General features: G+C 51.7%; 1 protein-coding gene across 1 annotated transcript in view; it reads right to left on the bottom strand.

Annotated features, from left to right (window-relative positions):
• Nucleotides 1-10,459: 10,459 nt before the first annotated feature.
• Nucleotides 10,460-21,765, bottom strand: part of BUB1B (BUB1 mitotic checkpoint serine/threonine kinase B) — an 86,497-nt gene continuing 75,191 nt past the window's right edge. The window contains exon 23 of the mRNA XM_088797139.1: nt 10,460-10,575. Within this exon, the coding sequence (XP_088653265.1) occupies nt 10,523-10,575 (53 nt within the window). The 3' untranslated portion in view covers nt 10,460-10,522. The remainder of the gene's footprint in view (nt 10,576-21,765) is intronic.

Here is a 21,765-nt window from a genome sequence, read left to right as displayed (position 1 = left end):
GGTGTCTGCATGGGAAGGTCAGGCTGAGCTCCAGCGGGGGCTTCACAGGAGCCTGGCCCAGGGAGCACAGGTGGCTGTGATGGGAGCTGAGGCACCAGGCTCTGGACTCCCTCCCGCCAGCACAGCTCCCATGTGCTGGGCCCAGGGTGTCCCACCTATCTGTCCTGCCTCAGGGAAATGGCTAGCTCCCAGCAGAGCGGTCTCAGAAACAACAAAAGCACCATAGATAAGCCAATACAGACTATAAACAAGGAAGAGGTGTCTGTCTGTCTCCTTGCCTGTGCCAAGTCCCCTGCTGAGCAGGCAGACTCTGGGGGTGTGTGCTTATAAGATCCAAAGCCCATTACAAATATCATCCCGCTGTCAAAGAATTAAAAACAGGAGAAAGAGGGAAGAAAGCCAGCAAACGCATTTTATGAAGCGAGTGTGACCTTGATTCTTCTACCAGGTAAGAACAGTACAAGAAAAGGGAAATTTGAACCAATCTCATTTATGAACATAAATAAAAATCCTAAATAAAACTAGCAAGTTGAATCCAATAGTACGTTAAAGTTTTTTGTTTGATCACAATCAACTTGGGTTTGTCCCAGGATGGTTCAACAACAGAAAACCTGTTAATATGACATGAAACATTCATAAAAAAACAACCCGCCGAGTCACAGACATGCTGCCCCGTCTGGGACCATTTATCATAGGACTAGGAACCCCAAAAGGGCCCTCATGGTCACCAGGTGCTTAGTCCTAATTCTGGAAAGCCCTGAGGGGTGGCTATCTCAGGGGTAAAGCTCTCCAGGGAAGAGAGAACCCAAGTCCTCTTGGGCACCTTTCTCTCAGGTCTCAGAACTCTGTCTTGTACAAAACATCACTTGCAGTCAAGCCTTCCTCCCTCACCTGATTTGGGGTTTGTCCAAGGCTCTGGTGAGCTCCCTCAACATCTCAGAGTGCTGTGGCACGTGGATTTGAGAGAGGGAGACTGGAAACCCAGGAGCTAAAGTGACTCTTCCCAAAAGTTGCTCTAGTCTGGCCTTCAGGGAGTCTGGCTGGGACCACATGTGATCGAAGTCAAGGTCACGGGTACCCACTTGAATGCTTTTGTGTCTGAAGTGGCTCAAAACAGCTCAATGGTTTTGTTTTTTAAATGTTCTTTATTGTGGTAAAATACATTTAATGGGTTCTTACTCATATGTCACCTGGAAAGGTCACTTCCAGGTTTCAAGAAACAAATTTCAAGAAATAAACACGTTTGTTTCTTGAATGCTTGGGTCATTCATCTATCCACAGATCTGGGGTATCTTTGGATACTGGGGCATGCTCTTTTGACTCCTGCTCTGGAAACAGCACTTTCCAGGTCACGTTAGCAGGTTCTAGAGTAGGTCTCAGATCTGGAAGGCAGTTGGTGCTCACTCAGAAAGGCAGCGGGCTCGAACAGCCAGATTCCCCACTAGAATTAACCCAGCATGAATCACGCTGAATCCATGTCATATCTCTTAGATTGTCAGCTACATTTTGGGACCTATAGGTTCAGGAGTCCACCAAATACCCCCTTTGGGTAAAGTCCCCTGTGCAGGACCCACAAGGACCAAGCACTTTGGAATGACATACACCTGCTTGAGTTACATGTGAATTGTAGGGAGTCTCCCACTAATTTGGGGAGACTTTGAGCAAGTTACCTAAATGATTGGATCCTCGGTGTTCTTTATCTATAAAATGGGGTTAATAAAATAATCTCACAGGGTTTGGGGAGTATTACATGAGTAGATTCCCAGTAAATGGGGGCTGTTTCTCTTGCTGTGTTATCTCTCTCTATCCCTGTCTCTAAGATCAGGGCCCTACAGATATGGCAATGTGAGCAGATACTGCTGTGTTTCCCCAAAATTAAGACGTAGCTGGACCATCAGCTCTAATGTGTCTTTTGGAGCAAAAGTTAATATAAGACCCGGTCTTATTTTAATATAATATAAGACTGGATATAATATAATATAATATAATATAATATAATATAATATAATATAATATAATATAATATAATATAATATAATATAATATCAGACTGGGTCTTATATTACTTTTTGCTCCAAACGACACAGTAGAGCTGATGGCCCAGCTACATCTTATTTTCAGGGAAACACTGTAGTCTGGGAAAGCTGCTGAACTCCAGCCTCTCAGATTCACCTGTCAAGGGGCCAGGCCTGACTTCTGGGACCTCAGGCCCTTGTCACCTCTCCACTATGTCAACTCTTGGTGGTTTGGTAAAACTTGACCTCCTCCCTCTCAGCCTTTGGCTACAGAAGAGTCTTTATCCTGCAGTCTGTCTTCACAGCCTCTGAGACAGACCATTTATCCCCCCTCTGCTCCCTCTGTGAACTCCTCTGGAGGCACAGGGGCACACCCTAGGGTTAAAAAAGAGCTGGTTAATACTGCTTCCCCCCCACAACATCCCTTTCCCCTACTCCCCTGCCCTGCCTGAGGGCCAAGCTTTTGCTGCAAGAAGGCACAGGACAGCATTGTTAGCAAATTATCTAAGTGACTCTAGAACCCTCCTCCTGAGGCTGCCCCAACAGCGATTCCAGAACAAGTTCTTTCCAGAGGCAGCAGGGAAGGCCTGAGGAGGAAGAGGGATGGATGGCGCAGAGTCCTAGGGACTGGGCTATGGTGGTAAGGGCGGGAGCTGGCTGAAGCAGTGAGTGAGCCAGGCTTCTGTGGGTAGGACAAGCAGAGATTTAGAAATCAGAGCCAGTCACGTAGCTAGTGGGAAAGTCACACCTACAGGGACGCTGCCAGGACACATCCAAAATGCGGCAAAGCCAACGCTGCCTGGGACAATATAATTGTGTACATAGAAAATCCAGAAAAATCTACATACAAAATATTGGGATTATATAAGTGAATTTAGGTCTCCAATTCAAGGTCAATATAAAAAAATCAATTGTATGTCTACATGCCAGCAACCAATACAAAGTGATATTTTGAAAAAGATTGTGTGGTACAGAGGGAAATAGAAGTTTGGTCCTTATCCGCTCCTCCTGGGACACCTCTCCTAAAACCCTTGGAATCCCCAGAGGGACACCAATGTTGGAACTTTCACGCCCCCCCCCCCGCCCCCACCTCTGGGAAGGGAAGAAGGGCTGGAGATGGAATTAATCACCAATGGCCAATGATTTAGTCATGTCTATGTAATGAAGCCTCCATAAAACCCCTAAATGACAGTATTCAGGGAGATTCTCAGTTGGTGACCACATCAAGGTGCTGGGATGGTGAGGTGTCTGGAGAGGACATGGAAGCTCCTGCCCTGTGCATCTCTTCCTGCTGGCTGTTCCTGAGTTGCATCTTTTATAATAAACCAGCAATAATAAGTGCTTTCCTGACTTCCATGAAACATTCTAACAAATTATCGAGCCTGAGGAGGGGGTCATAGGAACCCTTGATTTATAGCCAGTTGGTCAGAAATACAGGTGGCCCAGCACTTGAAATTGGGATCTGAAGTGGGGGCGGCTTGTGGAACTGGGCTGGTGGGGTCTGTGCTAACTCCACGTAGTCAGCGTCAGAATTGAACGCCCATTGGTTATCCGAGTTGGAGAAATGGTCTCGGAAGGAAAACAAACCTCTCATTTGATGTCAGAAGTGTTATGGGGGGAGGGGAACCCTCAGATACCATTTTGCATTAAAAATGTCAAATACTCAGGAATAACTCTAACCAAAGATGTGTAAGTTTTCTACAATGAGAAGTATAAAACAAAGATATTAAAGGATGTTCATAAATTGGAAGACTCAGTGTTGTAAAGATGTCAATTATTTCCAATTAACCTACAAATTTATTTGAATCAGTCAAAATCCCAGCATATTTATTTTGGTGAAAATTGACAAATTGATTCTAAAATGTACAGAGAAACATAGAGAACCAGGAATTGCCAAGACAATCTTGAAGACCAAAGCTGGAGGATTATATCACTAGATATCAGGGTTTATTATAAACCTATAATAATTAACATAGGGTGGAATTGGCACAAAGATTGATGAATAGACCAATGGAACAGAAGAGAGAATCCAGAAATAGACGCAGTCATACAAGGTCACTTAATTTATGACAAAGGTGGCCTTGTAATATGGTGGGGAACAGGTGACCTTTTCCATATACGTAGCTGAAGCAATTAGACATCCGTACGAAAAAAGGAAGAATCCTGAAAAATGAATTCATATCATCCTCCAATGATGTGGATCTACATGTGAAAGGTAAAATAATAAAGCTAGTGGGAAAGGTGGTGGAAGGCAGGAGAGGGGGAAACCCAATGTCTGGCCAACCCCTGCCTCGGGTCCAGTGTGTGTGCGTCTGTAGGACCCAAGTTTGGTGGGCTGTCCTGGAGCCCCTGACCTGCTGGGGCCAAAATCTGTCCACACTTGGGTCCTAGAGACAAATTAAACTATACCAGGTTTTCTTTATCCAAAGCAGATTTTTATTTTATTTTTTTTATTTTTATGAGAGTTTGAGCCAAACTGACAACACATGGCAGGGAGCAAGATCTCAAATGCTCCCGAGAATAACAGTTTTGCAGTTTCTTTTATGCATTTGAAATTAAGGAAGATTACATGAGGTGGGAGAATGCAAGGCCAGGTTTGGATTACAAACTAGTTAAGATTATGTGCTGTCACACTTTAGAAGGAGGGGTCTGAAAGGGGGCATTTCAAAAGTGTGTTAACCTAGAGGCACAGAAACAATGGCCAGGGCTGTTTAAGGCAAAGATAAGCCTTTTACTAAAGAACTTATTACACCTGAGACGTGACTACCCTCCATGACTTGCCCAGTTAGGAATTTATGATCAGGTCACCCTGTGAGGTTCCTTTCCACAGAATGAACCCCTTTTTATCCCACACCAAAGCAGAGTTCTTAATGGCACAGATTAGGAGTAGGGCTTCTTTCTACAGATTTCACCTAGATTAGTTTGTAAACGCAGTCTGAATGCAATGAATAGTTGAAGGAAATACAGCAAAACATTCATTGTTGTGTTTGACTGGTGGGGCTACAGGTGATTTCCTCCTACCCCCGTTTTCTACTCCTTTAAATGTTCCTTAAAAGTGATGGGCTGCTTTTCTAAAGAAAACACAATCTTTTTAAAGAAAGAAAAGAGTCATCCGTGAAGACTGAGTTCCTAAGGGACATTCAACAACTCAAGTATTTAATGTTGCCAAGTCGTTGGGTGTGAAACTCCTGAGACACAAACATCCTGCATCTCTCCAGCAACAGAGCCACACACCTGCCCAGACTGGGGTCCTCAATGTGCCATTCCTAGGTCTCCACCTTCCACGCCAATTTCCTACCTTCAGACTGAAGCCCAAGCCCCCGGCCCCAGCCGGGGCTGAGAGAGGGTGGTTGTTGCATCAGCCCCGAGGCCGTAGCGTTAAAGCAAATCAGGCCATGCCAGCCCTTAAAGTTGCTGTCCCTAGTGTCCCACTTCTTTGCATCCACGCTCAATTCATCTAGTGGTAGAGCTTTCCTCCAAGAAGATACATATCCCTGAAGAGGAAGAAGGAAGGAGGAAGGAGGCAAGGAGATGACTTTCGATCAGAGCACTAGTCACTGCTTTTCCTTCTGTCTAGCTTGACGGAAGTGATGTGTGCCTGAGACTCTGCAGTAGAAATGCACAGAGGCAGGGCGCCAGCTCAGGCTCAGGGTGACCTCCTGTCTGCCTGACACCTCAGCCGACTCAGGGCAGAGAGGTGCTGATGATTCCTTCCCAGGCTGGGATGTGACTGAGGAATGCTTTGAACTTCCCTCTTCTGATTGTCTGCAGACATTACTTTCTGGCTGGCTGGCCCTTGGCTGGACCAGAGGGGGATGCTGGTGGTGGGAGGGAATTGCCCAGCCCAAACCAGTTTGTAAAGGAAGCTCCCCGGGCACAGCTCCCGCTGAGGCTGCTTCCTCCAGCCTGAGCCTGGCAAATGGGGAGCAGGTCAGTTCCTGGCAAAGATTTTCTGGACAAAAGGCCGCCACACCCAGGAAACCCCAGGGCAGAAGTGGGGGGAGAGTTCAGGGAGCCCCAAGGGTTGGGACTGTCATGTCAGAGATGTCAGAGAAGATTCAGGACAGAAAGGGAAGTAACTATTCTTGAGTACCTACTATAGGCTAGGCTGTTTCTGAGGATCAACTCATTTCCTCCTCACAACAACTCTGGGAGGTAGGAATTATTATTATCCACAAATCCAGATGAGGTTCAGAGAGGTTAAATGACTCGTCCAAGGTCACAGAACCAGGAAATGACTGAGTTGGGGCTGGACCCCGGATTTGGTTCCAAATCCCTGCTCCCTCCACCATGCCCACTCTGATGGCTCAGAGCTGTTGTTAATCTTCTCAGATCTCAGGGCTGAGCAACCCAAGTAAACCCACGGGAGTATGTTGAAGTGGGTGGGCCAGGGCCAGCTCCCTCAGCCAAGATTGCTAGGTTCTTTCCTGGGCTGATCTGTGAGCCAGAGGCGAAGGGAGCTGGGGCTGCCCTGACTTGCAGGCTGACCCTCACTTTGTTTGGAACCAGGTTTATTTTTGCCCTGCAAGGGATGGGTAAAAATGTTCCAAAGAGCTTATGTTGGTGGCTGTGACGTCAGGGCCTGACGTATATGACACAAGCTGCAGAAGCAGCAGAAGTGTATTCTCTCCAGAACAGGTCAGGTCCCCTCTACAGGGTCTCAGCCTGACGTCAGGCAATCCGTGGGCCTGGCTCGAGAGTGGTGGGTGTAGCTTTGTAGCTGATGCTATTTGTTCCACAGCAATAGAGGGTTTGGATGGTGTCCCTCAGAGTGGGTCACCATGGCTTGGCTGGTCTGGAGTCCACAACCGGGGTTAGCAGAGCAGCCACAGTAGGTGGGTCACCCTCTCAAACTGCTTCTCCTCTGGGAGGAGACCGCCATCTGTCAGGGCCTGGGGTGCCGTGCCACCAAGCTATTGGGCCCCATAAACCCAAGGCAGAGCTATATAGAAATAAGTCTGCATTCGAACCTCAGGCTAGAGTTCAGACATTCAAATGAGTGCTGCCATTTGAGGTAAACCCTTGGGAGTGACTCTGCCTGTTCCAGCCATGCTCCAGGACTTCTAGAAGTCCTCTTTGGAAATCACCTTTGGGGCCCATCTTGAGCCAGTATCAATTGTTCTCCTAGCCTGTAGCCTCCACTTTTCACAGGAAGCGGTCGCCCACCTTACTCTCCATGCCTGGCTTTAAGTGGGTTTGGGCTATTTGCACACATCTAATTCCTTTCAAGGAAAGGACACTTAGTCGAGGGTAGGGATTCCTCCTCTGCGCTGCAGGCTGGGAAGGTGGCTTCTACAGAGCAAGTTTAAAGGAGTTTGCAGCTACTCTGAAGGGGGCGGGTCTTGGTTGGTTAAGTTCCGGAATGTTGGTTAACTAACTGTTAGGCTGGTGTGATTCTTCTCCATTTCTGGGTGACTGGAAGAGAGGAGCTGCACCCAGGACCCTGTTCTGAGTGCCAGTGAGCAGGAATGGGGGGCACACCCGGGCTTCCTCTGCTGGAGGGAGGTTCAGGGCCTTATCAGAGCTGAGCTTGGGCTCAGTGTGGCCCCAGGACGCAGGGTTCCTAAGTTCCAGCTAGTGATCTTGGCCTACTCTCCTGCTTTCGAGGCCTCAGCATTTCAGGGGGTAACAAGGGAATTGACTCCTTTACCACTGGGAGCTTCTCCAGATACAGTGAGGAGAGAAACAGCATCTATGCTAGCTCCAGGAGCCATTTTGGGTGTTTTAAATAATCATCACTCAGGGACAGCCTGATGGAAGCACCAGGCTGCGGGCTGAGCGTTTCACATATAAGATCTTCTAGCCACAAGCCTGAGAGGTAAGACTGTTATTGTCCCATTATGCAGATCAGGAAACCAAGTCAAGGAGCAAGTCCACCAAGTCCACCAGGGGTCCAGGCCTGCCATCTGCCCCTCTTCACATGGGGAGAGATCGTACCCTCCCCACCCTTTCCTGGGCTCCCAAAATACCTTGGGGGAAGGGCCTGAAGAACATTTGCTTTTCTGCCCAGTTGTCACCTGCAGGGTGGGTGGGTCCTAGACCCAGGCTGTGGCTCTCACCGCCATTGCCTGAGGGCTCTATAAGGTCTGCCCAGGGTCACTGTGCTGAAGTGTGGAGCATCCCCAGGGCGCTGAGCCGTACTCTGAGGTCCTACTGTCCCACTGCACTGGCCTAGAGAGAGACGCTAATTGTGCAGGGCAGAGGGCACTGTGCACATAATAAGCCAACATGTCTGGGCTCCCCGCCCTGCAATCACTCCCACACTATAGGTCCCAGTGAATCCCCAGAGGAGAGATAATGGGGCCGTTGTTGAAAAGAATATGATAATAAAGCTCGTTCAATCACTTGTGTCAACACTCCCGTTGAATGAGAGGCCAAAGAGCCAGGCTGGCCAGCCGGAGAAGGTCAATATTGACTCAGGCCCACCTCTCGGCCCAACTCCAGCCTGTACACTCAGGCTGCAGTCCAGGAGCGGCTCAAGCCAGACCAGTCATCTGACCTCTATTCATTGTACTTAGAATCCTAAACCCATCCCTAGTCGGTCTACAGCCCTGGGCCTTCCTGGGCACGGGGTTATCTCCAAGGGAAGAGAGAAAAATGGCCTTCCTGGGAGGTCTGCAGGCCAGACCCCTCTGCAGCAGCCCAGATTTTCAACAGTCTCTGAATGCAGAGGCCTGAGTCTTATCACAGAGTCCTCAATGCCTAGTCAGAAAGAACCCCTGGAGTCACCTACTCACAAGATTAGGTCCCCAATCTCTCTCTCTCTCTCTCTCTGTTTTTTACAGCCCTTAGTTTTCTATTCTTATTTTGTTTACCTCTTCACTTTATGTTCATAATACCACTGTGACTTGGGCCACACCTCCTTTACTGGGTGCATTTTAAAGAAGGCAGGGAGCTGGGGAGAGGAAGGAGGAGATGAGAAAGGGAAGATACACATATACACGTATAAAGCACATGTCAGGCACTGTGTTATGTACTGTTAACTGGTGCACTTAATGGTCACAACTCTGAGACAGATAGTACGAGCTCTGTTTTACAGGTGCAGAAACCGAGGCTGAGAGAGAAGTAATTGTCTGAGATGTAGGTGTGGAGCTGGGATTGAAACCCAGATCTCTCCGACTCCAAGCTTCAAGCTCCTCTATCATATGCAGAGAAGTTAAATGACCTGCCTCAGATCACACCGCTACTAAGATAGGACTGGAAGCTTCAAGGCAAAGGCTCCCTCTACCACAGGCAACACCTATGTCCAGGGTCACACATGGACATGTGACCACATATGACAGGTACAGAGCGTGCTAGTTTCTGCCTTGGAAGCTGGGTCTCCTTCCAGAAACGGCCCCTTCCCTGGGGTCACCTCACTATCTGCCCCCAGTGGACCCTCTGCCTTTACTGTATTCCCATTGCTTTGCTCTAGCAACTTCCATAATCTCCTGACATATAGACAGATCATTCTCCAAGTTCTCCAAGAGAGGAGGGCTCAGGTAGCTTCACCTTTTCAAACATGAGCAAGTGGAGGTGGGGGGAGGTGGCCCCCTGCTGGGCTATTCTCATTTCTCATTTATCACTGTGACTCCTCACAACTATCCTATGAGGAAGGATAGTTTTATAGACGAGGACATTAAAGTTTGGAGAGAAGTAAAGCAACTTGCCTAAGGAATCAAAGGCCAAGTCAGGATTCAAACCCAGCTCCTTCTGGTTCCAAATGTTGTATTCTCAGCCTACACGTGGCCTGAGGCGAACTCACAGCATTGCAATTAATGCTGCACAAGCCACAAAAGACCTGACCACAGACAGACCAGAGCCCCTTCCCCTCCCCCAGCTAGAAAAATAAGTCAGAGGAGTTGAAAAGAACACCAGAATGGGGCAAGATACAGACAAAACAGCCTACACCTGGGAACTCTTCATGTCTTAGTCCTAGCGGCATCTACATCCCGGGGCGGAAGCCGCACAGTGGGTGCCGGAAAAGCTGCAGGGATTTTAGTAGGTTGGAGATCTGGGAAGCTAGTCGGCAGGCAGGGGCGTGCTGAGCAGCAGCTCTGCCTGGGGCTGCTTGCTGGCCTGCTCAGCATAGGTGCTGGGCGTACTACCGCCCTTCCTGTTCGGGAACCTCTTTCCCAAGCAAGAATTCAGCGCACAGCTTTGGTGACACTGCCTTGCCCCAGACAAGCATCAGACGTGATGACAAGGAGAGGCTGGGCAGTAGGCAGGGCGGGGCATTTGAAGCTTTGCTGCCTGCTATGGGCCAAGGTTGTGGAAGTAACAATGTACATCCACTAAGGACAGAAGTGGCACCTAGAAGGGACCACTGTGCTGCCCAGCAGTACCAAGAATGAGCCAGCCCGGGCGGGCCACCTGCCTGCCCACTGTCCCTTCCAGCCTGTTCCCCAAGCTGGTCTCCGGAAGGCTCCTGGGCACTCTACCAGGGCCGGAGATCCCTCACTCACCTCTGGCCTGCCTTCCTCGCCTCCTCTTCCTCTCAAATCCTCACTCGTGCGTGGGCAGAGCTCTCAGGCACCAGAAGAGGGAAGACTAAAGATCTTCCCGGCCAGTCCTCCAAGGCCTGGGTGGAAACATCAGAAATTCACTGTGACAAATGTGGTAAGTTGTCCCGCGGATTTTGCGAATGGACCGAATCCAGAGAATTTGGAACCGCCCCACGCCCGCTGCCACCCGACTTAGCCACCTTCTCAGGTGCAAGGGGAGGCGGAGGGTTCCCCGCGGGGCGCGTGGGGAGGTGCGGCTAGTGGGCGCAGCGCTTCCGGCCCTTCTGCCCACCGCGTTCCGAGTTCCAGAGGCCATGAGTCCCCACCTCGCAGACCCGCGTGGAGCGGGAATCCCCCAGCCCGTTGGGACGCTAGCGCCAGGCGCACACACGCGGAGGTAGGTCCTGCTCCGAAAGCAGCCCAAGCTCTCCGCCCCTGCGCTCAGGCCTCTTCGCCTGGAGCCGGTGGCCCCGAACTTCGCGGAATGAAAACCCGCGTGATGGGAGGCCTTTTCCCTCTTCTGGGCCACAGTCCGAGGAGGTTAGCCCCCCTGCAGCGGCGGCCGGGGCACCCACCTGCGAGCAGAAAGACCCCGAGAGGCCGTGGGAGCTGGATCCGCCCTCCGCGGGAGGGACCTGCGCGCCGGGAACAGCAAGGAGAGGCCGCGCTTGTTACAAGTTGGTGCAGCGCCGGCTTCACCTGGCCGCGAGTTTGATTTCAGGGTGTGGCCTCAGGTAGGACACGGAGAAAAGTCTCCGGAAAAGTCGCCGAGGGGTCCAGGAGCCGCGGCCGGAAGCCCTTCTGCCCAGAGAACGCTTCCCTGTTCAACCCTTTCTGTCTACCTGTCGGCGCCAGCTTCCTCCGGCCCATCGCCGAGGGGCCGTGATCCCGCTGTGACCGGCCGTGATCCTGGTCCCCGGGCTGCCGTGCAGAGGCCTGACCTGGATTATCCTCTGAGCGCCTCTCTGTGTAATTAACTCCTTAATTTGCATTGCAGACGCTCGCTTTTCCCGGATCCTAGATGTGCGGCTCTGCAGGGGGTGTGGGCGGGTGCCCACTCACAAACCCTGCAGGGCCCCAGCTAGAGTCCTGCCACCTGCCACCTCGGCCTGTCTGTCCCATCTTAACCACTCGAGAGTGGTTAAGGAACTAGCCTAAGGTCCTATAGTTACTGAGTGGTGGAGCCAAAATTTCAACCCATCTACATGCCCCAGCCTGTTCTCCTAGGGTAGCCCCTTTGTGCAGGAAGGAAAGCAGGATTTAAAGAGATTCCAGTTTCCTCGTCAGCTCTTGCTCAGATCTGAGGACCCTCTGGCCTGGGAATGCTAGGGTAGAGGACCTCTAGGGAAAAGAAAGCCTCCAGGACCCTGCACCCTCAAACAGGATGGGCCCAGCTCCAGAAACAGCATCTCCTGGTTGTCCCCAGCAATGCCCTGGCTGAGGAGCAGGATGGCTGTTCAGAGTGGCTCACTCCTGATTGTTCTTTGCCCTGCTTTTTTCTGGATTGAAGGATGGTTTCTCCTGTGTATATATGTCATGGGGGAGTGGCGGGGCCACCTGTCTGTCTCCTCTCTAAACAAGGAAGTGAGAAGACCCTGTTGTCCTAGATGTGGGCCCCCAAGAGGGCTGTGTCCAACTGAGTGCTGAGGGGATGCTGGCTTAGAAATTCAATACATCTGGACCCCACATGGCTGCCCCAAGCAGTGGCTGGGTGACCGCCAATGTTGCAGAGCAGGCACCAAGGACAGTGCAGAGATTTTTTGTCATTGTTGGTCACCTCAAACTTGATTCACTGAGGTCTCTATTGCCATGTATCATTTTTGTTCCCTGATTCTTTAGGTATATTAATGCATATAGATAAAGCATTGCTTATGCACATTTTACTCGATGCTCCAACCAAACAGAGCTAAGGTGGCGAGTAGGAATTACCCGGCCCCAAACAAGCCCGAACCCTGTCTGGCAGCACCACAAGCCCCATGTCCTCAGCCTCCCTGAGGCAAGCATGGTGGTGCCCGGTGCTGGCCCTGGAAGGCCACAGACAGTGGTGTGGAAGCTGGGGCAGCTGCAAACAGGTCTCTGCTCCTCTCCTCACCCTCTGCCTTTCCCCCTCCTCTCTGTGTCTTTCCCAAGCTGATTTGTCTGACCAGGCAACATTGGAGGCCGGACCCTGTTAGCCAACCCCTGACCTCCTGAGGTCTCCCTGACCGCCTATGGTCAGCTACCTGCTGAGCCGAGGATGAGGGGGCCACGTGGTGGGGAGGGGGCAGGTGATACAAGTGACTTTCCCCAGGGATTCCCCAGGGACATAGGAGCACTGGCTGAATGCTGGCTTTGGAAAGTGGGTTCTGCTGGTGGGGGTGGGGTGGGGGGAATTGGTTGCTGCGGATTTGAAATGAACCATGAACCAAATGAAATGCATAACATTGTTGAATCCAGAATCAACATCCTCAATTATTTTTCACTGACTCACAAATTCATGCATAAGTTCTTTTCTTTTCATACAAATACCTTATATACGCAAACCACAGCTCCAAACAGTACTTTTGAACAGTTGAACTATGATACAATGAGAATATTATCAGAAATGAACTGGTATTTAATTTGGTTTGAGCCCAGGCTTGGGTATCCCACAAAGGCTGCTAGCCAAGTCCCATCCTCTCCCTGTAGGGAGTGAGTCTAGGAAACCCTGGGGTCCTCCCACCTTTGGGAGCTGCAGTGGGGTTTGAGGAGAGGCAAAGACGCCCTGATAAAACTGACCAACCATGAATCCCCCATCATGGAGGTATTCAAGACCCCAGATAACTTATCAGTCAGATATGCTAGTGAAAAGGTTCCCATACTGGATACTAGGCTAGACCAGGGGACTTCTTGGGTCCACCACAACTCCAAGTTTCTGTACTTCTGGTCACATCTACAGGGGAGTCAGCTGCACCATATTGGATGACCCCCCGCAAACTGGGATGGCTAGGATGTGCACAGGGGGTCCTGAGTGATTAATTCCTATGTGTGACTCCCCCGCTTCTCCCTCCTCCTCTGATCGAACTCAGCCCTGCCCAGAAGAAGGCAGAACAACAATGCATGAGGTGGCAGGAAATCTGGGGGACAGTGTCTTCTCCAGCATCCATGTGCCTCCCTCTGGCTCTGTTCCCAGGCCCAGGGAGAGGGATTAGGCACACCTTCCTTTGAGGAGCCCTAGCAGCTGGCAGAGGCCTTCTGGTTGAAGGGAGTTGTCCACGTACTGCCATCTACAAATTGGGCAGGAGCTCTGGACAGGGATACTTGAGAACTGACATTTCACTATGAACAATGACTCCTGGAGCCCTGCCAGCTCTGGAGCATTGGGCAACCAGAACTGTCTGGGAGGGCATCGGGTGGGCACATTGGGTAGGGCAGGCTCTTCCCGGCTGTCTCTCAGCCTGTGGCTGTTGGGGCCTGTTACAACATCTAAGCACGGGTTCGCGCCAAAGAGGAAAGATACGAATCGACTTGTGGTTTAGAAACACAAACACATTATCCATTGCCTGCACCTTTCTGCTGTGTGACTTGAAAAGCTGCCTGGGGATCAGGAATGCTGCTGATAAGCTCGCTCACTCCTTCTAGGGCGCCTTCTCTGGATGACTCTGCCCTCCTCTAATAATAGCAATAATAATGCCTGCCAATTATTGAATGCTTCCGATGGGCCAGGCCTCATGCTTAGCTATTTACACATATTATCTCACTCAAGTCTTCACGACGACCTTGGCACAGAAGAACAATGCTATTATTATTCTCATTTTACAGATGAGGAAACTGAGGCTCAGAGTGGTTAAGGAACTAGCTCAAGGTCCTGTCGTTACTGAGTGGTGGAGCCAGAATTTCAACGCAAGTCTATGTGCTCTCAGCCTGTTCTCTTAACTCGTACTGCTCAGAAGTCCCCGGTTCCAAGGACTGTATGACATGACTTGAGCGTGTGGGGTTAGTGGGGGAGGCACTGGTCTTTTCCCTCCTTGTGCCAACTCTGCCACCCTGGATGGGTAAGTCATGTGACACAGAGAGGTGGTGGAATATCCCTCTCCCATTTCTGACAAGGGCAAGAGACCCCCCCCACAGCACTGGGTGTGAGGGGCAGAGGGGGCCTCAGTTTCCCACACCCTGTCACTGAGTTTCCTGTTAGGACCCAGGTGCTAGATCTACCCAGTCGTGAGCCAGCGCCCTGCCTGAAGTCCCTGCATCAAGCCATCTGTCCTTCACAGACCTGCAACTTGCCCAGCACCACGAAGCCCACATGCAGCCACTGCTGGGAAGACGGGCCTGGCACACCGGCTGGATGAGGTCACCCACCCACTCTGCAGCCCCTAGCCCTGCCAGAGAGGCACTCGTTGGGGAAGATCCCTTCTTCCTCCTCTCTTCCAGGCTGTCCAACATCTGTCCCTTCCTGCTCTTGGGGTGGCCTGAGCCAGTGTCCCTCATCCTAACCGGACCACCTATCTCTCTTTGGTGGTGGGGCTGAGAGGCAGGTACCCACCTCTGAGAGTCTGGGAGCTTGAGTTGAGGGAGCTGACATTGCTAAGCTCTTGGAATCCTTAGGCAGGAGGACGGTAGATAGAGTCTAACTGCAGAGAGCATGAGGTTTTGCAGCATTGGAGCCCTTCTGCCTCTATAGACTGCCAGCATGTCAGTTTCTTGATGTGTATAGTGGGGGAGGGAGTGCCCCCTTCTTTGAGACAGTGGTGAATGATGAGGTCTAGAGCATTAGGGTACAGGGGCCCTAAGGTTCAGCATCCCCAAACAGAGCGAGAGGCTCTTGACCTGGCCGCCCTCACAGCTGCTAAAGGGACCATGGAGGAAACCCCCTCCTCCATGCCATGTGTGCACATAGCTGCTGCAGGGAGCAACAGAGACCAGCTGGGTGGGCCACAGGGACAGAATCCTAGGCTTCTTCCAGGAGAACTCGCTATGAAACCAACCCTACAGGTCTATCCCCTCCAGATCTTGGAGAGAGAACCCAGCCAGAGGGCGCACTGTCTGGGCCCAGTTAGGTGTTTGGGAAAAGTCCACCGCTCTCCCCCGCCTGGCTGCTGGACACGTGTCCTTTTGCTACCCTGAGCTTCAGCAGAGGGAAAGTCCCACACCCAGAAGCCTCCAGCCTCTCTCTGCCTTTTTCTCAAGTTCTGCATCTATGCTAGGCTCCCTATGCCAACAGGAATATACAGGCCAGTCTTCCCCAAACACAAATTGACACTTGCCTCACAGTCCCAAAGGGGCCTGGCGACCTGGATGAGCCACTGGGATCAAGGGGCTGAAGCAGGGGCAGGGCAGGCTGTGGCACCCTTCCCAGGTACAGGGGCTATGAGCTACCCTGGGGAGGGCTGGGAACGGAAAGAGTCACCTCCGTGCTGACGACACTCATTTCAGAGACATGATGAATTCATTTAATATCTTCTCACTGTGATCACTTTCCAGCCCCTGCTCTTAATGGGCTCCAAAGTTCCATCCAAATGTCTGTTGCTGGCAGTTTAGCTCCCTGGCAGGCATTTTTGCTGGCAGAACTAGCCGCTGGAAGCCTCCTTGAATGGAAACCCTTCACTGTCCTTCCCCTCTCTTCTGAGTTCCCAGCGGCCGCCCTAGTCTGAGGCTGGGGCAGGGCTGTGACTGGCACCCATGCCCTGGTGCCCAGGGCCTGACTGAGGAAGGGCAGGCGAGCGGGCGGCGTAGAAGGCTTGTCACCAGATGAGGGCTCAGGCCAGTGCCCAGGGAAGGAAAGAGTCTGAGGAAGCGTGATGTTGGCTGCCCAAGCCCCATCACAACCCTCCGGCTGGGATACCTTAGCTCTAAATGCACAGAGGTCCCAGGCTCTGTGCTGCGTGGCCTCCTGGGAGCACTGACCAGCTGGCCGTAGAGCTCGAGGAGCTCTGCCTCTGTGTCTACCCTGGGTCAGTGTCAGAAGCAGGACACGTCTCACTATGACTCGGCTGGACTGTGCTGTGCTTAGAGGGTCCTGGAGAGGCCCACACTGCTGCTGCCATCCCTCCTCAGGGCCTTTCCTTATTCTCTGGCCCACACCTTGCCAGCCCCCGGATCTTCATGTGAATGCGGCTGTGCCTTTGCCAGTGGCTGGCATGGTGGCCTTTGCTGGGATGATAGACCATTTGGAGGCGGCTCCTCCCCCTGTCTTGCCCTCCCCTCCTGCACAGGAGCCCTGCACGCCTGGTCACTCCTGGCCTTGCGTTCTTGCCCCTGGCCCTGGCTCTAGCCCTCCCCAGGGTCTGAGACCTTCACCTTTCTGCACCTTTCCCAATCCCAGTCACCACATCTTCCAGCAAGACCCGCTACAGTGGAAAACAAGTCTTCTTGTCCAGCTTGGGCCTGGTGACAGAGTGACAGATGACAGGCCTCCAGCTTCTGAGATCTGACCTCTGATGGCAGCCATTGGACATTTAAATTCCTGCCTGGGGTCATAGTATATTCTGGTGAAAAGACCACCCGAGGTAAAGGGTCTGCTGTGCGCTTCCCCTAACTTCCGCTGCAGAATCTCTTTCATTCCTACCGTGTTTCCCGAAAAATAAGACCTAGCCAGACAATCAGCTCTAATGTGTCTTTTGGAGCAAAAATTAATATAAGACCCGGTCTTATTTTACTACAACATAAGACTGGGTCTTATCTAACATAATATAAGACCGGGTCTTATATTAATTTTTGCTCCAAAAGACACATTAGAGCTGATTGTCCGGCTAGGTCTTATTTTCAGGGAAACATGGTAGATACTCTTGTCATTGCTCCCTTCTTTGACTGAAGACATTGACAGCCTTCTGGTTAAAATATAAAATACTTCCTGGGACAACTAGAACTTGGGTCAATCCATTTACAAATTATCTGGGTCTGTTTACATTCAGACAGTGGCCTGGATGGGGTGGGCAAAGCCTCTGCTTGGGGGGCGCTGCTGAATGAGCAGGGGCTAAGCTGGGGCTCCAGGTGGAACATGATGCAGGTGGGGAGGTTGGGGCACCAGGCCCCTGTTAGGGCAGGAGGCACAGAGGAATGCTGTGGCCTGTCCAACCTCCTACGTTGTCAGGCCAGGCCATCTCTCTGAAGCCATCAAGTTACAAGGCAGCTAACACCTGTCCCTGCTTGGGGTGCCTTTGATGCTGCTGCTGATGGAAGGGCAGCCTGGGTCAGGAAAGGGTACTGGAATGAGAGGTGGGGACCCCCAGAATTGAAACTGGCTCTGCCACCAGTTAGTTATGTGATCTCAGGACCCACTTTCCTTCTCTGAGCCTCTCCTTCCCTCTATAAAATGAGGGGACTGGATTAAACATTCTCGGGGACTCCCTTTGGCTTGAATGTGCTACAGCAACCCAAGGCAGCCAGCTTCTTTCTGGGGCAGCCCTTGCCTCCTCTGCGTTTCTCCTCACTGACCCAGGACAGCTCTCCGATGACCCATCGAGGCTGTGGCATAACGGGTCCCCTGGCTGCCTCCACCCTCTTGCCTACTTGCACAATTCCATGGGAAGCTTCATTTGAAGCTGAAAGAAAGAAAATGGAGGCTGGAGGCTCCAGGCCAGGAAGCTGCAGCAGAGAACCAGTCCTCCCGGTTTTAACCCTGCTGCTGCTGCAGCCTTCAGGAGCTGGGGCCCTTGAGCAAGGTGACTGCTTCCTTGCCATGTGCCCCAGGGTGACCTGCTCTCCTGGGATCAGAGACCAGAACAACACACCAATTGCCCTGAGCTTTCTTGGACCTGCTTCTCTGAGCACCCAAAGGCCCCCTGTCCAGGTCCTAGGCAGCCTGAGTGTGCAGGAGAACACAACTCTGCCCCCACCCCCTTAGCCAGACGCCCAGGGGCCCAAGTGTTTTGAGGCTTTGGCAAACCAGAGTCAAGTAGAAAGATGCAAGCATTTGCTGACCAAGGCAGCACTACAAAGAACCCACAGGTGTACAAAAAAGGTCATTGTCCCTCTGTAAAGACTTGGGTGTTTGCACTACCTGATGTGTCATAATGAGGTTTTATAGAAAATGCTGGCCAGAATGGGTGCCCCTTTGCTGGGGCTGAGGGAACCTGTTTTTTGCATACTAATTCCCCCAGCATATGAAACTCTGTCATGTTCTGGGTTTGCCATGTTCTTTTGGGGGAAAAGAAGCTGAGATTACCTTTCCTCATTTCATAGAACAGATAACTCTTTGGCAGGGAAAAGCAAAACGTCTCTCATGTTGGAGCCATAGGATTCCTGGGCATTTCTAAGTCACCTGCCACAGTGGTCAAGGAGATCTCTGTGGTCTCCAGTCTGGCCCCTCGGCACGAAGCTCCTCCAAGTGTGTGCTTCTGAGGGGCTCATCAGTCACAGTTCTTCAAGGAATCGGAGCTACCACGTGACAAGATTCCAGGCCCAAGGAGTGGAATCAAGGCCAGACCGGCCTCTTAATTCCTTCACTATGTACAGCCCATTTCAAGTTCTGAAGACCTCAGACTCTGAACCCCAGAAAGAAAAGGAAACTCTTAATAGGCTCAGGTCATTCCTTAAAGAACCTCAGTGGACAAACAGTATGCTATTTGGGAAAAAATGAATCTGGTATTGCGTTGCTTCCCAACGTTCTCGGACATGGATCTATTGGCATTCTGAAAGCTTTAGCTTTTCTTCAGGGCAGGGTTCTTCCGAAGCCACCTCCTCCGTGAAGCCTTTTCTGATTCCTCTAAAGACCCAAGTGAGGTCTCTCCTTCCCGGCACTTTGTTTCTATAACACTAATAATTATCACAATCATAATGCATCTTTTGCCGAGCGCTATGTGCCAGCCATGCTGCTATGAGTGCTCACATAATGGCCTTATTGAATCGTCTCAGCAACTCTGCCTCGTGGGTACTACAATTATCGCCGTCGGACAGGAGAGGAAATGGAGACCTAGAGAGATGAGGTAACTTATCTGAGGTCACCCAGGCAGGAAGAGGCAGCCCTGGGCCTGACGCTCACCTGGCTGACTCCTGCTGTTAACCATCCACCATCCTGCCTCTTCCTGTACTTGTATATCTCCCTGAGCACTCATCTTCCAGCTGCCCCATAACTGTAACTGTTTCTTCTTTTGTTTTTCGTTCTCGACTAATCTTTTTTTTCCGTCCATCTTTATAAAGCTCTATGTTAAGAACCGCTCCCAGTATCGGTCTAAGTTTATAAATTATCTGGACTGAATGGGTCGTGGCTGACAATTTCAGTTATGAATTGGGGGCTCAGAGCAGGCAAAAGGACGACACCCCCTATTGCTGCTTACAGCTCTGCAGCTGAGCTGGTTCCTGTCGGGGCTGGCCCCACGCTCAGCTGTCCTCTCTACTCCTCTGTTGAAGGGCTATGAGCTCCGAGGGCAAGGGCACTGTCCGGTTCATTTCTCTGCACTTTCCCTGATCCCTTGTTCCTGCAACCAGTGTTTTGTACTTAGTAGCCAGGCAATCGCTGTTTCCTGCCTGAACAGGGGTGCCAATTGCCATCTCCAAGTGCTGCCTGGAGTTCACATCTTGCCAAGAAAAAACAAGTTCTCCTTTATCTCACACCTCACCCATCTTATCTGAGCCTTTCATGGGCCCTAAGGCTGAGCTCAGGAGGGGGCTTCCAGTCAGCCTGCTAACAGGGCAGAAGGGCGGGCTCGACTTCAGGGGTGCCTCCCAAGTTCTTTCTGCCTCCCAAGCTTCCATTCTCCGTGCTCCATTCCAGCCTGTTGGGTAGCCCACTCCTTTCCACCAAGGCAGGTTCACAGAAATGAACACTCTGCTTGAGCCCTCCAAGGGCAGGCTGCAGAACCCCTGTGTATGAGGTGTGCTAGTATCCTTCCTACTGCCCAAGTCCTAGAACCTGCTCCTGCATTCTGGGCTTTCCCACTCCTGAAACTACGAGCAGGGCTCTGCTTAAGGCCACAGGACAGCTTCCCACGAGCCCTTCTTGCCCTTTGTACCCAGGACAGAGTGTGCTAGAGGTGTCTCTGGGACCATTTGGGTAAAGAATGCAGTTTCTCAGCATCTTTACCTCTTCCCTGCCCAGCCCTCCCCACAGAGGCAGGCAGGTGTAAGAAAACCAGCAGCCAGAGTCCTCCCCGAACCCTCTTAAAACTCCAGGTAGCTTTTTCATCTCCTGCCCCCTATGTCCTGGCCTCTACCCCTGCTCCTTTCTGCCCCTGTCAGCTGCCACCCTGCTGGCCTGCTGTTTGTTTGGCATCTCATAGCCTCTGCCACTCTGAACCCAGCTGGGCACCAGACGCTGCTCAGCTCTGCACACACTGGGGACCCCCAGGCTTGAAGTCACCTTTTGCGAGGAGGCAGGAAATACCCTCACAGCTGGGTCATTTTCCTCATCCTGGAGCCAGGTGTGGGGATTGAGTGGGAGATACTTCGGGGTTCATCCTGACTCTGGTCCCCGGTGCCAGGACATGGGGCATTCCTGGTCATCCTTGGTAGCTGTGCACAGAGTAGGAGACCCCAGACCTGCCTGTACCTTCCCTGTGTCTGGCATGACCCAGAGAGCTCAGCTCACAATGAATCAATCTGTCCTCGATTCACTGGGCCTTCCGTCTGGAAGGGCCATGCAGCCCCCACACTCCCACCTATGGCTACTCATGAGGCACAGAGCTTTCCACCCAAATGAGGTGCTTCCGGAAGCCTTGCTCCTGGTGCCTAACCCCTCCTGACTAGCCCCCTTGTCACTAGGATTCCAGGTCTGCCATTCCTGAGCTGCAGAGGGGACCCCTTGCTTGGCCCAAAGGCCTCCTTCCCAGCTAGATGAACTTCTGTGGGGTTTGGGGACCTGCAGCCCAGAGCTCATCCTCAACTCTTAGAACTCAGTTCCCACCGGAACCAGCTGAAGGAGAGACCCTGATAGGACGCTCCGGCCGTGGTGTGGAACGCGAGGGAAAGACCAAACTACACTGTATTAGTCTGGCTTCTTGGTGGGGCCCCAGCATTTTATAACCCCGAGCTCTCTGGGCCTGCGTGACGTCCCTGGAGCCGATCAGGCATTACCCCTGCAGAAGTGGGGAGCCCGAGGCCTGTAAGGAAGGCTAGTGCTTAGCCAGGCTCCCCCTGAACCTGGTTCAGACTTAGAAGCGGTGCCTCACTGAGCTCTGCATAAGGGCGTGACTTGGAGCCTGGGTCCCAGCAAAGCTCCATAACTATCTGAGGGGTGAACATGACAGGGGAATGTCAGCAACAGCAGAACTAAGCATTTCTCCCTTTGGCAGGGAAGCCAGAGACCTGCTTAGATTGGACTGTTACAAAACGGATGTAGAAAAGGAGTGGCAGGCGGTGGGGCGGGGCGT

Source organism: Rhinolophus sinicus, chromosome 3 (genome assembly GCF_057876585.1).
Source record: "Rhinolophus sinicus isolate RSI-liver-muscle chromosome 3, RSI-T2T, whole genome shotgun sequence".
Taxonomy (NCBI): domain Eukaryota; kingdom Metazoa; phylum Chordata; class Mammalia; order Chiroptera; family Rhinolophidae; genus Rhinolophus; species Rhinolophus sinicus.
This window is presented reverse-complemented; position numbering and strand designations above follow the sequence as displayed.